At 36.2% G+C, this 16,989-nt stretch overlaps 1 protein-coding gene across 9 annotated transcripts in view; it reads right to left on the reverse strand.

The window, feature by feature from the left end:
• Positions 1-2,836: 2,836 nt before the first annotated feature.
• LOC148944860 (pickpocket protein 28-like) overlaps positions 2,837-16,989 on the reverse strand; it is a 210,109-nt gene continuing 195,956 nt past the window's right edge. For all 9 annotated transcript variants that reach the window (XM_089099157.1, XM_089099156.1, XM_089099154.1 and 6 more), the window contains one exon: positions 2,837-3,086. In XM_089099157.1, the coding sequence (XP_088955283.1) occupies positions 2,887-3,086 (200 nt within the window). In that variant the 3' untranslated portion in view covers positions 2,837-2,886. The remainder of the gene's footprint in view (positions 3,087-16,989) is intronic.

Genomic DNA, 16,989 nt, shown 5'->3' on the forward strand with positions numbered 1-16,989 from the left:
CCAATAAGCACAATCTTTGGCAATCCGTCACCCTACATCCACAGAAAACGTTCCCGCAATCTCATCCTTTCTCTCATTATAGCCCTAGGAAATGGAATTGAACCACAATTCTCCTACAGCTTGCAGTGTGAGTTAAGGTCAGTCAGTAGGGTGCCAAAAACAATACGGTTGCAATTTTTATAGAAAAAGTCTAGCAAACCCTCGTCCGTTTTTCAGTATTTCTACGCTTCAGAGTCACACTTTACACAATCATATTATGTATGTTTTTCAGAATCATATTTTTCAGAATCTTATTATTCAGAATTGTCACTATAACTTTCAGTATTTTAATCTTGGTTCACAGATTTATCTTCTTATTCTTCTAAACTTTTTTCAACTGTGATATCAAAACACCCTGGGTCTTGGCTTTTCTAACTTCAACATCTTCAGAGCTTCCACCATTTTTACTAATAACACTAAGTAGATGAGTGAAGCTATCTACTTGACCGATCTTCTTGTTACCCGGAATCACCTCTTGAGATTCACTTATTCCTATTCTTAACGACATAGTCTTCTTAACATTAATTTTTAAAGCTATTCTCACACTCTGAACTTTCAAAACCTCTAAAATTTTATTAATGTTGCTAGTATTTTCATTTAAAATGCTAAAGTCACCAGCATAATCTAAGTCAAGGAGTTTTTTTTTTAATTCCCAATTTGATTCCTTACCCTCACTTGGACTTTGCTGTGCTTCTTTGGACAAAATTAATCAAATTTATCCATATAGACTGGGATAAAACCCATTCCTGCTTAACTCCTGATTTAATAGGTACAGCAATGTTGTTCTAGTACATAACAATAATCACTTTTATCCGTTTATGTGGTATACATCATGATGATAAGACCTTCTCTAAGGTATAAGGTTGCCCCATTATGAGGACCAGAAAAGGCACAGCGGTAAACAGGATGCATGCTCCTTCACCCTTATCTGACGTATGGGTGTTACCTTAAGCAGTCTTTGGATAACTTACAGTACTTAATTCACTTCCTTAAAGTATTGCTTTGAATCTATAAAATTATTTGCCCAAAGCTCTTAAGGGAAAAATCAACTAATTTGTTAGCGTAATTGATTGAGGTAATTTAGTTCTTTCGTACTCAAAGAGGATAAAAACGTTGCATTCCGTCTCATTGAATATGTATTCCATAATAGTATTTGTTTGAACTCATTAGTGTAGTATGGTGTGTGCTGCAGTTCTAAGGAGGTTGTCTCTACCGCCCTTATCTCTTCACTGAGAAAAAGAGTTAATAGTAAATTTTAGGACCACTGAGTATCTCTAATAGAATAAAATATACTTGAATAACTAGTTAAGGCTCGAGTCTGTGGTATTAGAATCTTTTAATCCAAATTACCACATAATGTAAATTCTACTTCTTGGGTTAGGAATGAGGGTACTACTATTACAAGTTTTATTTCATCAGTCAACGTATTTCAATGGTAGGCAATAAAGTAAATTTTTGCCGGAATTGATTAGTGTGGTATGGTGTGTGCTGCAATTCTAAGGAGGTTGTCTCTACTTCCCTTATGTCATCACCGAGAAAAAGAGTTAATAGTAAAGCTTAGGACCACAGAATATTAGTAGTATCCCGTCACTGCTTTCAAAAGGTCAGATAGGGAAATTAATACAGGGAAACTCAAAGGTGGGGCTAGTAAGACTAATTTGATTAGACGCGTACCCTTTATTGGCGTGTTAGTAATACCCATGGCTTTGAGAGACTAGTAAGACAAATTTTATGAGAAATATACCTCCAATGGGTGTGATTGTATTTTTGGAGGCAATACTACTAACATCTAGGGCTAGACGAAGCTCTACATTTATCTGGGGATATTGAATTTATTTCTTCAAAGGTAGCGAAAGAAATTAGCACTACATCTTTCCACGTTTTTGTAATATTTTATGTTATGGATGCTATTGTATACTTATGAGTATCACACATATATACCAAGTCATTGGAAATCTTGGTATTGTTTTGTCAACTGCCTCGTTTAATTTCATAAGTAAAGCTCCCTAACTCAAAAGAGAATCAAAATAGAAATACTTGAAGAAAAGTGACATTCTAATTAGATTGGAAGTCACAAGTTGGATTAACCTAAAGAATAGTATTTTTTCTCTAGTATAATCTTAATTATAATAATTACTCTCTTGTTTTTGTTCATATTTTGAAAAGTAAAACCCCACAAATAAAAATACATTTCCGTAAAGCCCTATCAAAGTTGTGCTTTTTAAAAGGTTTGAGAAGAGGTGCAACCGCAATGTTTTTGGCGGTAGCTCTCAATTGTATGCATATATTAGCCTTTTCATATTATTTTGTTGTTGCTGATGTTTGAGGAAATACAAATAATTCTCATTGAAGCACAAATGATGGTATGGCCTATTAGGGTAAAGGGAACGGCAGTGCCACTCTTTATTTGCGGTTATTTCAGATCTCATTGAAGCGATTATTGAAGCGAATTATGTTTGAAGCGATTATTGATTTAATTTCTATTCTTCCTGTGTCTGTTTCTAGTTTTGTATTTTTATTCTATTCCTTTTGTGTGGCCAGTTCTATACGACCATGTAAATAAATTGCCGTATTTACATACGGCACATGACCGTATTCACATACGGCCATGTATTTAGATTAGTTATTATGCTAATCTAAGCTATTGCCTCAGGGTGCCAAAATTAAGAGCGATATGCGAAAAGTTTTTTTTTATGAGTATCAAAATTTTTAAAGAAAACTTGACAATTGATATCCAAATGATTTGCACTCTTTTCATTTTAAAGTAATGAAATAAGTGTATATTAAAAAATTAACAATGCACAATTAATTTAATGGGAAAATCCAGAAATAAAATTGTGATTCCAGTTAAATCCAAAGGGTAGTATCCACCTTCAGTTCGTTTTTGAGGGTAGAATTCATTTCGGTTTTGCCTGTAGAATTAATTGTCTTCCTTTTCTTGATTTCCTTGTGTTTTCTGTACCATTTGACGGTAAAAAAATATATGAGCTCCACTCCGCTGAGAAGACTGAAGCCAGTACCTAGTCCGAGTAGACCGCCCGTTGATGCTGAAATTGTAAAATTGTCGTTTTAGGTTCTAAATTAGATAAAAAAAAACTTCACCTAAAATAGCCAATAAAAATTCTTCAAATAAAAATATCCTATTGAACGACATTAAAACCTAAAATGAACAGAAGCTATCCTGTGTATTAGGGGGAGGGGCTATTCCCTTATTAACTCCTCGCTGTCTTTACAATTAAGCTTTCTGCTCCTTAAAAAAATCTTGTTATAATAAACGGGGCTCGTGTTTGAGCACTCATCTTTAGAGGAATGGGACAAAAGTTAAACTTTAGCGCAATGAGTGATTGGTTAAGTATGGAGCAGCCAAACTCATATACAGAATACATTTGTTTGGAATATGAAATACTCTTTACTGTCATTTGGGAAAACTTTTTTATTTAATTTCAGATGGTTCTTAAAAACATACGGACCCACGGTTACTTTAAGCTTGAAAAGGGATTTTATTTCTCTGAAATACGACTTTTAAAACACAAATTTGACTTTTGCAGAGCAATGCTTCGATAAAAACTATAAATTCAGTGTATCTGCTTTTTGAAAAAAAATGATCCAAAAGAAATAATTATCTCAGCAATTTAGGGAGACCTTTCTTCCTCCCTTACCTCATACTGAACAGTCCGACGTAAAGCCAGCGGCTTCGCTGCCGGTACCCGACAAAGCTACGTGCAGGCTTTTATGTATTTATTCCCATTGTCGCTTGTCTTCTAACCGAGGCTGATGTTCCAGTGAAGTAAGGTAAAAAGGTAAAGAATACGGCATTGGACCTTCCAGTCCTTACCGGCGGTGCTGATCTCCGTTTCTTGGCCCTTCAGCCAGGAAGTGCAATGGGGAGTTGGGGGCTAACCATCCTGTGATTTTGCACACCCTTCCTGTTTACCTTCCCCAGGTTTCTCCAGGTACCCATTTAAAGTCCTACGTAAAGCCAGCGGCTTCGCTGCCGATACCCGACAAAGATACGTACAGGCTTTTATGTATTTATTCCCATTGTCACATGTCTTCTAACCGAGGCTGATGTTTCAGTGAAGTAAGGTAAAAAGGTAAAGAATACGGTATTGGACTTTCCAGTCCTTACCAGCGGTGCTGATCTCCGTTTCTCGGCCCTTCAGCCAGGAAGTACAAAGGGGAGGTGGAGGCTAACCATCCTGTGATTTTGCACACCCTTCCTGTTTACGTTCCCCAGATTTCTCCAGGTACCCATTTAAAGTTGGGTCGACTCTGGCTGAACTTACAGAGTCACGCTACTGTCCCAAATCAAATAATTTAGTACACTAGGACTCGAACCCTCATACCCTCGGACAAAGGATCCTAAATCCAGTGCACCGATTCACTTGGCTAGTTCCAGTGAAGTAGCATGTTAATTATTTCTTTCAACACAAACAAAAGCTCCCACCTCTGCCTTGGACCACAGACTTTCAAGTCAACATAAAGCTTTAACACCAGTCTAATACCAAAACATGTATTGAGCGGGACCTCGGAGAAATGATAGATAGGGAGGTAAAATTCACCAACCACTATGAATCCATCGTGATTTATTGAATTATTGACACGAGAATTATTGAACTTAGGGGCGGAGTATATACCTTGATAAATTTTTGATCAGATAGTTTTGCCCCTTTTACGCAAGGAATACCAAGATAAACTACATTTTCCTTTTTATCTGAGCTATCTTCGACGATTTTGTACAATTATTAATATGTTTTTCAGTTACCAAATTTATTAGAAAGATCGGGTACCCATTCCCAAATATGACTCCTCTAATGTGATCAAATTCTGAGTCAAGAAAACCTGGTGAACATGTACGCATAACTCTGTCAACTAACAAAGTCGCTATTGCTCTTTTCACCGCAGATGAATGATTAGACTTGTAATTTAAGCACACTTCACTATGTATAGGCTTTCTCTACACCTAGAACTAAAAACCTATATCATTTCGCTGTACCAGGACATCTGGAAAAAGAAGACAAATCAAATAAGGTTTCTAGAAAATCTTCCCGTATTTCCACAAACAAAAAATATTATCTTGGACACAACTCCAAAATTTTGGCTTATTGAAACTTTGTGAGACGGTCAATTCTTCTAGTTCTTCCATTAGATTTTAGCTTCCTTCGGTGAAAGGGTGGGGGGGGGTGCCCATTAGAGGCCCATTTTTTTTTCTGTAAAATGTACTTGTATAGTTTAAATAACAAGAAGCTTTGTTACAAAGAACTGTGAGTGAATAAAGAGTACGGTTTGCTGGTGTAGATTTATCAGAGACAAATGGATTAGCATTAAGTTTCTCCTCCAGAATGAGTTCGGTCTTTTGCGGGTCACAATTGGTACCCATAGATTCTAGGTCAAAACTTCCAATCCTCATATCTGGTGTGACAAAAATTGTTTCACTTTCGAAACAAAATGACTAGATTTTCTTATGTACGATTTTTGAGTCTGAACAAGTGAGCGATTTGCATTTTAGGGAAAAATTCTTATCCCTGTAGTAGGAGAGTTAAATGAGGAAAAAATTAGCCAAAAAGAATTCTTGGGCTTTTGAAACCATAAAAGTGAGCCATAAAATCCCATGGATAAAACCTTTTATTAAGCTTATCTGTGATTTTACCTTTTCTTTTATATCATTCAGTTCTTTTTGTACTTCTTAAAAATATTTTTCGTTGGGGTTGTTTTTCATAGGTGATAGAGTCATTTAAACTCTTCCTAAATTTTCGATCATAGTCGTCTGAAACAATTAAAACCTCAGTTTTACTGCATTAACTGCTTTTGTACCAATTCTGGAATTGTCCTTGTTAAGTGAACGCAACGTTAAATGTTCATTTTTGATTAAACCGATGGATTTAAGATTATCAAAGGAGGGAGGGTCCAGTCGAGTCTACAAAAACTTTGATCTGACCTCGGTAATCTCTTGAATTTCTGCACGGGTAACATGTATTGCACTTTCGCTATGGAGTGAATTCGTATTATGTTGTGAATGTGGAAGGGGCATAGAATTTAATTTGGACTTAGTGACTGTGTTAGTTGACAAAGCAATACGTATATGTTCACCACATTTCTTGACTCGGAGTTTGATCACATTAGAAGAGTCTTATTTGGGAATGGGTCTTTGATTTAGATAAAAAATTAGTCAATTTAAAGACCCTGTGTTTTTGCGATGACAGGTCAATGTGGTTTGCGAAGTAACCTTTAAAAGGACCATTTTAGAGTTAGGCCTTTGGTTCAACTTAAGTCAAAGGCCAAATAACTCTGCCTTCTGGGATGACATAACCCCTCACGTCACCAGGGCAAGTAGTGTAAGTTATGCAAGTTTTTCATTGTTTTCATATAGGGTTTGTCATTGGAATAGGCGGGCGTGTTTAGTTTTGGTCAACAAAAGGCTAAAGACATTAAGGTGAAACTTTCAGGGAAAACTGACAGCTATGTTGAATTAATATCACCAGTATGTCATGTACTGTTGAGGGCATTGAGTTGAAACTTTCAGGACATGTTGAGGGAGATGTTGAACTAACCAAAAGGCACTTGTGCATCCTGCTACACAGTGGTACTACTATTACTACAGTATAGTTATAATAGTAGTACTACTTGTGACTACTACTACTACTAGTGACTACCACTTATACTTGCAACTACTACTACTACTACTAGTACTACTACTACTACTACTACTACTACTACTGCTACTACTACTACTACTACTACTACTACTACTACTACTACTACTACTACTACTCGCAGCTGTTTTTATTCCTTACGACTACTACCAACTATTACTGCTACTTACGACTACTGCTACTAATTGCAACTATTTCAGCTACTTTCGACTACTATTACTGCTCTTGAGTACTAATACTACTTAAAACTAATACTTGTGACTACTACTACTACTTGCATCTACTACCACCACTTGCGACTGTTAATGCTACTTGCGACTGCAATCACTGCTTGTGACTACTACTGCTGCTTGTGACTACTACCATTACTATTTGTGGCTGATTTTACTACTTGTGACTATTATTTGAACTAATTGTAATTACTACTTGTACTACTTGTAACTACTAATAACTTGCAACTTCTACAGCTACTTGCGATGCTACTACTGCTTGTGACTATTGTTATTACCTATGACTACTACTTTCGACAGAGAAGTGAGAAGCCTATACTCTGTTTCTGAAGAAACAAATTATAATCCTGGGAAAACATAGAGGCAAATTAAATCTGAAACTAAATCCGTTCTTTTTTTGTGTGGGAGAAAATATTCCGGATAATTAACCAATACGCTTAAAATTATCATCTATAACAGGATAACTGTTTTCAAGACTAGCAACTTTAATATAGTTTCGTTAAAGTGACAGGTAACCAAATACCTCCAGTTTTGTTTCTTTAAGCGGGTAATTTTCATCCGCGGATGCTGAAAGATGGGCCCCTTGGGTACATTGGGACTAGCTCATCCAAGTGATTGGGTCAATTCTGAAACCTTTTTGGAGACAATGAAACATTATGTGAAGCACACCAGATCATCAGAAGAAAACAAAGTCTATTGTTCCTGGACAATCACGACAGTCACCTGGATATACAAGTAGTCAACTACTGCAAAGAAAATGGGATATTCTTAAATATATTCCAATCTCACTGCTTGCCTCCGTTGTGACCTTAATGTGTTCCAGTCTATAGACCATTCAAAAAGTGGTTGAGAAGCAACTTTAATGAGTGTTTGAACCTTCATCCAGGCCAACGTTTCTCCATATATGAGGTAACAGAACTTAGTCATGCTTCATACTCAAGAAATTTAGTGTGAGAAATATTGTGGCTGGTTTTAGAAAGTCCGGACTGTGGTCATTCGACCATAACACTTTCTGCCATACCGACTTTTCTGCTGCTTCTTTTACAGATAGTCAATCGCTCGACAGCCATTCTCATCTTGCTGAGCCAGATCCACACGGGGCAAACTAAGTTTCTGACGGAACTCGTGAGCCTTCTGTAGTGTTTTCCGTAACTACCAAGCAACTAAGATCATTTCCTCGTGTGCCACTTACAATTATAAAGGGTAGAAGTGTAAAACAAAGAATAAGAACTAGAATACTTACAAAAACACCGCAAAATGAAAAACTAGAGCGAATAGTAGAAAATAGAAAAAGATATCAGAAGAAAGTTGTCACCACTCTTCCAAAGAAAGCAAGAAATCTGAGCGCGGCTGACCGGGGTGAAGGTATTGAAAATTAGTTACGAGAATGTCTATTCATGCACGATGGTTCTCACGAATTTCTACATCTTGAAGAAACAGAACCAGACAATCTGTTTAATGTAAATATCCTAGATGCTGATGACTTTGTGCTCGTGATATTTGTCATCAGAAAAGGAAACGTTCTTTTATGTTGAACGTGTAGCAGAAATTGGTGATGATGACATGGAAGTGATGTTTCTAAAAAAAAATGGGACAGAGTTTCGTTTTTCCTCTTCCTTTTGACCAGGCTTCAGTTTCAAAAGATGACATTATCTTGAAGCTTACTTGCCCAGTTTCAAGAGCTGTTGTGGTGGTTTAAGAGCTGCGAAAGCTTTCGGCTTCAAATTTGATTTTTCCAAGTTTAATTTTCGCTAGAGAAGTTTTGAACTAAGATATTTAATAATAATTGAAAGTTTTATAACTATACTTACGAGGTGTCCGAAGCAACCCGTGGCATGTCCGAAACAACCCTGTACTCTGGGGTTGTTTTGTACGATTTTTGTTTGGGTTTTTAAACCACTTTAGAACAAACCTGCGAAGATAAAAGTCGGTAAAATTTCTTTTGAGGAATTCCTGGACACACGTTAGGGTGCTTAAAACACCCAGATGTGTCTGTTTAAAAATTTTTGAGAAAGAATAAAATCTCCGGGTCAACCCCGAGCTCCCCAACTTCTCAATAACAAATACTATAGCCTGCGTAAACAATAGGCAAATTTCATGATTTAAAGACATTTCCGCAGGGCTGTGGGGGATCATGTTATCTCCAAAGACATAGTTATTTGACCTTTCAACTATGCTGAACAATATGGCTATCTCAAATTTTGATCAAACGAATTTGGTGAAAAGGGATGTGGAAGGGGGTCTAGATGCCCTCCAATCTTTTTGTTCACTTAAGAAGGGCACTGGAACTTCCTATGTATGTTTGAAAGAGAACCCCTGAAAAAAAAACTAGCAGCCGTGATCTTTTTTTTGGCAAAAAAAGAAACAAAAATGCAAAATTTCAGAATTTAATGATAGGAGCTTGAAACCTCTACAGTAGGGCTTTCTGATGCGATAAATCCGATGTTGTAATTTTCATGATGTTTCCTTGATTTTTAGAGGGTGTTCCCCCTTTTCCGAAAATCAGGCAAATTGTCTTGGGCTCGAAGTCTTTGACGAGTAAAATTGAACTTTATGAATCTTATATATTTGTAATCAGCATAACAAGCTGATACTTTTGATATCGAGTTCCATTTTTAGATTTCTAGTTACAATCGAGCCGCGTCGCTCCTTACTTACAGTTCGTTACCACGAACTGTTTAATAGCTTAGGATTGTAAAACACTGCCCCATTTAGTCTAATCAGAGGCAACGCTATAGCGTTGCCCGTAAGAGAGGTCATCAGGCTTCAATGTTTTATTATTATTAAATAAAAAAATAAGTTTTTTAACTGAAAGTAAGGAACGACGTTAAAACTTAAACCGAACAGAAATTATTTCGTATATGAAAGGGGCTGTCCCCTCCTCAACACCTCGCTCTCTACACTAAAGTTTTTTATTGTTTAAAAAAATAGAGTTGTGAGAAAGTTAAACTTTGGCGCAAAGAGCGAGGCGTTGAGGAGGGGATAGCCCCTTTCATATACGGAATAATTTCTGTTCGTTTTAAGTTTTAGCGTCGTTCCTTACTTTCAGTTAAAAAAAACTTGTTTTTTTAGTTAATTTTTGAACGTTTTTGAATTAATGCAGGTTTTGATTTTGGCTCACCGTACATGTATAATTAAAACAAAATTTGAATATTAATTTTACTGTTATTTGGTTAAATGGCTTTCTCGAAACTTGTTTAATTGTATTTACGAGCGTTTTTATTAGTAATAAATATACGTAACTTACGAATTAACTTACGTAACGAACTTCCGTATTCATATATTTTTAATACGTATATTAGGGGGTTCGCCCCCTAGTCAATACCTCGCTCTTTAAGCTAAAGTTCGAATTTTGTTCCAATTCTTTAAAAATTACCCCTTAATGACAAAGGCCGTTAAATAGAATAAATAGCTCTTATGAAAGTACTACAAAATCTTTGGCTTAAAGAACGGGGTATTGACTAGGGGGTAAACCCAATAATATACGTAATATTTTCTGTTCGTTTTAAGTTTTGATTTTTCTCTTTAATTTCATTTGAAAAACTTTTTTTTTAATTTAATTTCTGATCTTTTTTTTAGATAATACTGGGAAATCTGGCGCCACCTTCATAGCAATGTCCCTTCCACCATGAAAACTTCCTTCATGGAAAGATCCTCCCATATAACCCCGGCCCCCCCCCCTCCTACCAGAAAAAATCCCCCTGAAAACGTCTGTATACTTCCCAATAACCAATACTACATGTTAACATTGGGTAAAGTTCATAACTTTCAGCCCTCTCACCGGGGACTTCGGGGGATTAAGTCATCCTAAAAGACATACTTATCATATTTTTGACCATGATGAATAAAATGACTATCTAAAAATTTTGATAGGGTGACTTTGGGAAAAAAATGAGCATGGGAGGGGGCCTAGTTGCCCTCCATTTTTTTGGTCATTTAAAAAAGGGCACTAGAACTTTTAATTTCCGTTTAATGAGCCCTCCCACGATATTCTAGGACCACTGGGTCGATACGATCACCCCTGGGAAAAAAAAAACAAACAAACAAATAAATACGCATCCGTGATCTTTATTCTGGCAAAAAAAATGCAAAATTCCACATTTTTTAGATAGGAGCTTGAAACCTCTGCAATAGCGTTCTCTGATACGCTGAATATGATGGTGTGATTTTCATTAAGGTTCCATAACTTTTAGGGGGTCTTTCCCCAAGAGCGGATCCAGGATATTTGTTCGGGGGGTTTTTACTAATTTTCGACTCGGTTTCTGACTAATTTGACTAGTTTTTACTAAGGTTTTACTAACTTTCGACTAATTTTTGACTCGGTCAAAAATTTCAGGGGGGGGGTCAAACTGGGTAACCCCCTTCCTGGATACGGTCTTGTCTTTCCCCCTTTTTTCGAAAATCAGCCAAATTTTCTCAGACGCGTAACTTTTGATGGGTAGGACTAAACTTGATGAAACTTATATATCTGAAGATAAACATTAAAATCGGATTCTTTTGATGCATCTATTGGTATCAAAATTCCGTTTTCTAGAGTTTCGGTTACCATTGAGCCGGGTCGCTCCTTACCTAAAGTTCGTTACCACGAACTGTTTGATTATTTATTTATTTATTGAACACCCATCATTCACATAACATGATAATACAGAGTAGAAGAAAAAGAAAAGAAGAAAAGAGAAAACAAACAAAACAACAACACATGCACAAAGAACCAATTACTGCATTAACTATTGTCATAGCAACAACAACGAACTACAAAAATAAAACATTAATTAGAAACAAATTTAAATATTACTGCACTAAATATGGTCATGAAAAAATTTTATACTTAAGATCGGAGGGTAACTATCCCCCACACCCTTTTTTCCCCACATGCATCCAATCAAATTTTGAGACAGTCATTTTGTTCAAAATAGTCCAACGTTCAACACAACCGCCCGGAGCCCAGGGGAAGGATCTTAAGTTATGCCTTAGGGGCATTTAAGCTTTTATGGAAGGGGTTGTCGCATAGGCTTCGGGGGGGCGCTCATTCGATTGGAAATTGAAAGTTTTAGTTCTATTATTAGAGACAAAAAGGAACAGTGGGCTACAAGCCCCTTCCCTCCTTTGCCAAAAGTCTTTGATAAAATTTTTGAGACAGCCATTTTGTTCAAAATAGAGCAAAGATCCATTAACTAAGACTCCAGGGTTGACACAATCCCCCAGAGCCCCGGGGCAAGTGTTTTAACTTATGTCCCCGGTGTATATAAGGTTCTTATAGAAGGGATGGTCGCATAAGCTTCTGATGGGGCTTATTTGATTAGAAATTGAAAGTTCTAGCTGAATTTTAAAAGTCAAAATAGATCAGAGGGCAACTAGCCCCCCCCCATGCCTTTTTTCCCCACATGAATTCTGTCAAAATATTGAGATAGCCATTTTATTCAAAATAGTCCATGTATCATGTAACAATACATTTGGGGTTGACACAGCCCAGAAAAGCCCAAGGTCAAGTGTTGTAAGTTATTCTCCATGGGGATATGAGTTTTTATGGAAGGAATGGTCGTAAAAATTTGGAGGAGGCTCATTTGATCGGAAATTGAAAGTTCTATTTCTCTTTTAAAGAGTCGAAAGTGATCGGTGGGAAAGTAGCTCCCCCTACGCCCCCTTCTCCCCAAATGTATCCAATCTAACTTTTGAGATTGCCATTCTGTTCAAAATAGTCCAAAGATCATATAATATTGCCTTCGAGATTGAAAAAATCTTCAGAGCCCAGGACAAGGGTTGCAAGTTATGCCTCAGGAGCATATTAGGTTTTATGAAAGGTGTGGTCTTACCAAATTTGAATGAAGCTTATTTGATCTAAAGTTGAAAGTTCTAGTTCCTATTTAAGAATCAGAAGTGTTCGGAGGGTAACTAGCCCCCGCCCCCCCCCCAATGGCCTCTTTTCCCCAAATGTATTGGATCAAAATTTTTAGATAGCTATTTTGCTCAAAATAGTCCAAATGTCAAATAACTATGGTTCCGGGTTTGAAACCCTCCCTCCAGTCCTCGGAGAAAGAACCATTAATTATACTAGTTACCCATCGTTAATATATAAAGTTTTTATGGAAGGCGTGGTCGTATAAACATTGGAGGAGAATCAGTCGATTAGATATCAAAATTTCTTTTACCCTTTTTACGAGTCGAAAGTGATCAGAGGATAACCAGTCGCGCCTCCTCGCAGGCTTTTCCCCCAAATGTTATTTAGTTGAAAATAATTCAAAATTGAAATAATTATAACAAAAGGGTTGAAAATCCCCCTGGGGCCCCGGAGCAAGGTTTTTACCTTTTGCAAGTTGCCCGTTGTTAACATATAAGGTTTTGTGGAAGGGGTGGTCGTTGAGGGGGCTCATTCGATGGGAAATTGAAACTTCTAGTTTTTTATTATAAGAGTAAAAAATGGTCAAAGGGCAATCTGCCCCCCCCTCTTTTCTCCCTCTTCACCAAAGGTATCTGGTCAAACTTGTGATATAACCATTTTCTTAAAAATAGTCCAAAGGCCAAATAACTATGCTTCCAGGGTTGAACCCCCCTCCTAGGCCCCGGAGAAAAAGCTGTGATCTATGCAAGCTGCTTGTTGCTTTAATACTTTGATACTTGGATTTACTGATTTTTGGGACAAGGGCTGAAAGCTATGTAAGATGCTCATTGTTGCTTCGATACTTTCTTTACTTTGATCAGGGCTGGATCTAAAGCTATGGCGCTTTTAGGCCCAAGCGTTTTTGCCGTTCCTTTTTTTCTGAGATTTTTGGGAAGCCCCCAGAAACTCGGGGATAGAGGAAGTACCGAACAGAACAAACTGATGAGCCAAAAGTAAGGAAAGAGAGAGGTGATACCGAACTCTTACCTGCCATTCTTGGGAGATATCTGACAATTTATTAATGGCCACAGAATTCCTGTGTTGTTTTAAAATCATTATTCTGTGAATAGTCAGCGCGGCAGCGGTGTGCGCCTGGCACTTTGGCGATAGATATCAGTCCAGTTTTTGTTGAGAAAAAATCACTCAGTGATATTTTACTGATCTCCCTGGCATTGTACGCCCCTAGGCCAAATCCTAGTGGGCCTATAGGTAAATCCTGTTCTGACTTTGATAATTTGTTACTTTGATACTATTTTTTATACTTTGATGAAAGTTTTATGTTGACAGAAACTTTGGTTTTGAAATAGGGAATTTTGAAAAAATTGAAGCAATGGCAATCAAAAACGAAGATAAATTATTTAAAAACCTTTTCGAAAAGAAGTTTTTCAAAGACAAATAATGGCCACGTTAAACTTAACATCAGCAGTTATACATATCTTTAATAATTCAAACTCAAAATGGTCATAAATTACTATCAAAAAATGAACGAAACACAAAACCAACACAAATTAAATAAAGAAAAATTGCAAACGAACATACAACAGGTACTAACATAAATGAATAAATAAATCTTAAAACGAGAAAAACTTATACTGAATATAGAAAAAAAGCTTAAAAAGAAAAAAAATCACTAAAAACAAGAGTTTGGCTACTGCCCTCTTCCCTAACGGTGAAGTATAAAACCTATTACGTCATTGGCACTTTACTGAAAATTAAACGTGTCTTGGACAGTCTTGGAACTAATAACATTTATCTGAATATTTGATATATAATGATATTAATTGTTGAAAGCTCAAGATTTTATATCACTGCAATTTTCGTCTTATTTTCAGTGTTGTAACAAGTACAAAAGAAAATATTTGTAATGTAGTTTGTTTTAGTGAAGTGCCAACTCCGCAGCAGGCTTCAGACTTTTACAGTTAGGGAAACGGCCAAACAGTTAGGGAAACAGTTAGGGAAACGGGAAATAGCCAAACTTTGTTTGTAGTGATTTTTGTTCGTTTTAAGCTTGATTTGCATGTTCAATTTAATTTTTACTAGTCTTAAGATTTATTTATTCATTTATATTAGTACCTGTTGTGAGTTTGTTTGCTATGATTATTTATTTAATTTCTGGTCGTTTTGAGTTTGATTTATTCTTTAATAGTAATTTCTGCTCGTTTTAAGTATTAATTACTATAGATTTTTGATTTCTGTTGATCTTAAATTTAATACGCCTTTACTTTCCTTTGAAAAACTTCTTTTTCGGAAAGTTTTTTAACTTAATTTTTATAAAAAAAAACGGAAGTTGTTTTGAAATAAATGATTGGCGTTCTGAATTGATGTTCTATAGTGAGTAGTATGTTAATACACAGTCCGACCAGTGCTTGCGTAATATGTCTTACCTCTACCATGCACCTATTGATCCAAACCCTATGCCTGAGGCATGAATATATATAGTGTAGTCTAACTGAGTATTTTAAAAATTCAAGAGGGACAATTACATTCATCTGATCCCCCCTCGAATTGTCACCCTTGTATAGCCACCTGTTTAATCTTAGAGACAAAAGTGATAAAGCAAAAAGAAAAAGAATCAGACATAGTACGGAGAAAAAGAAATTAGACAATGTATCATAGGCAGCGCGATAGCGCTGTCTAAGTAAAGAACGATGTGGGTAAAGTGTAAAATGCAAATAAATTTGTACTTTACTGAAAAAATACAAATGAATATGCATTGTCAGTTTAATATACATATAGTGATATTTAGTAATCCAAATGATAATATTATTTGATTTATTAAAGTTATAAAAGTAAAAACATTTATATTTTTTTCAGTAAAGTGCAAATTTTGTTCTGGCTTTGAGAAGGCATAGGGGTTTTGCGCCCAACTTATGTTAATTTATGCTCCTTTTGAGTTTGACCCGGTTGTTTATTGTTTTTTTTTGTTCGTTTTGGGTTTCATTTATTGATCGATGTTGATTTGTGGTAGTTTCACGCTTGATAGATTATTTGATTTTAATTTTGGTCATTTTTTGTTTAATGGAGTTCTTTACTTTTCTTTGAAATACTTATTTTCTGGAAAAGTTTTTTAATCAATGAAAAAAAGAGGCAGATAAATCAAACATGAGATAAAGGAGACACATTGCTCATGAGAAAAAAGGAGACCCAGTGCTAAATCAGAAAAATTGACGGTGGCAGGATGAGGAATGATGGCAACTATTATTAGTATATTAAGTGCCAAATATTGACAGAGTACCTTGATGTATGAGACACTATCACATCGCGAAATGGTTGTGGTTTCGAAACATTTCACATGACCACTAAAAGAAAGGGACAAAAGAAAAGTTCTGCTATTGCACAACAATACAAGGCCTCATTCTACCGGACTAGCTAAATTATTTTTGGATTTCTGTGAAATGAGAGAATTTTGTTTACCCCAATTCCTCCCCCAATATCGATCCTAGTTATTCTCATGTTTTCTGTAGCTTCAAAATCAAAATATGTGGGGGGAGGGACATGGGCATACGTAGCCTCTTCTCTAGGGGGCAGCCGTTTCTGTGATGAAGGGCGGGAGGCTGAAGTTATATCCATATAACTTCTATCATACCTATGAAGTTCTATCATACCTATGAAATCTTATATTAATAAGTAATCACCAAAATTGAAAATCATCAATAAGCTTCAGCATTAATCAATCTTCTTGGATTAGAGCTAAGTCTTTCCATGGCATTATGGATAATTGCTTCTCGTTTGACTTTTATTCTGTCATCCCAGCTGTTTATTTCCAGCTTTTTTAACCATCTACCTTTTATCAACTTCTTTTTAGCCATCTACCTTTTTTTAGCTGCTTTTTCAACCATCTGCTTTTGTCATGTCTAGTGTAAATTTGAATTTCTAGAGGGGGAGATGCCCCCTCTGCCCCCCTTCTGCGTGCCCATGGGAAGCGATAATTTCTGTTTTCAATTAATTGTCTATTCTAATTGATGATTAACCCGAGGAAGAAGTTAATGTGTAAGCTAGATGACAAAATTTTACAGAACTTAAGGCGGTCAAGGACCTGTACAACGTGGTTAACTTCCTAAAATGCATTAAATCCAACAAGATTTTGGTTACAAATAAACTACCATTACTACTATAGGGGGATCTTTTTCTCAAACATTTATACATAATTGAGAATTTGTCTTTACAAGAGCAGAACCTGGTTTGAGAA

The sequence above is a fragment of the Artemia sp. Qi Xiang Cuo genome, chromosome 13 (genome assembly GCF_049724085.1).
Source record: "Artemia sp. Qi Xiang Cuo chromosome 13, ASM4972408v1, whole genome shotgun sequence".
NCBI classification, from domain to species: Eukaryota; Metazoa; Arthropoda; class Branchiopoda; order Anostraca; family Artemiidae; genus Artemia; species Artemia sp. Qi Xiang Cuo.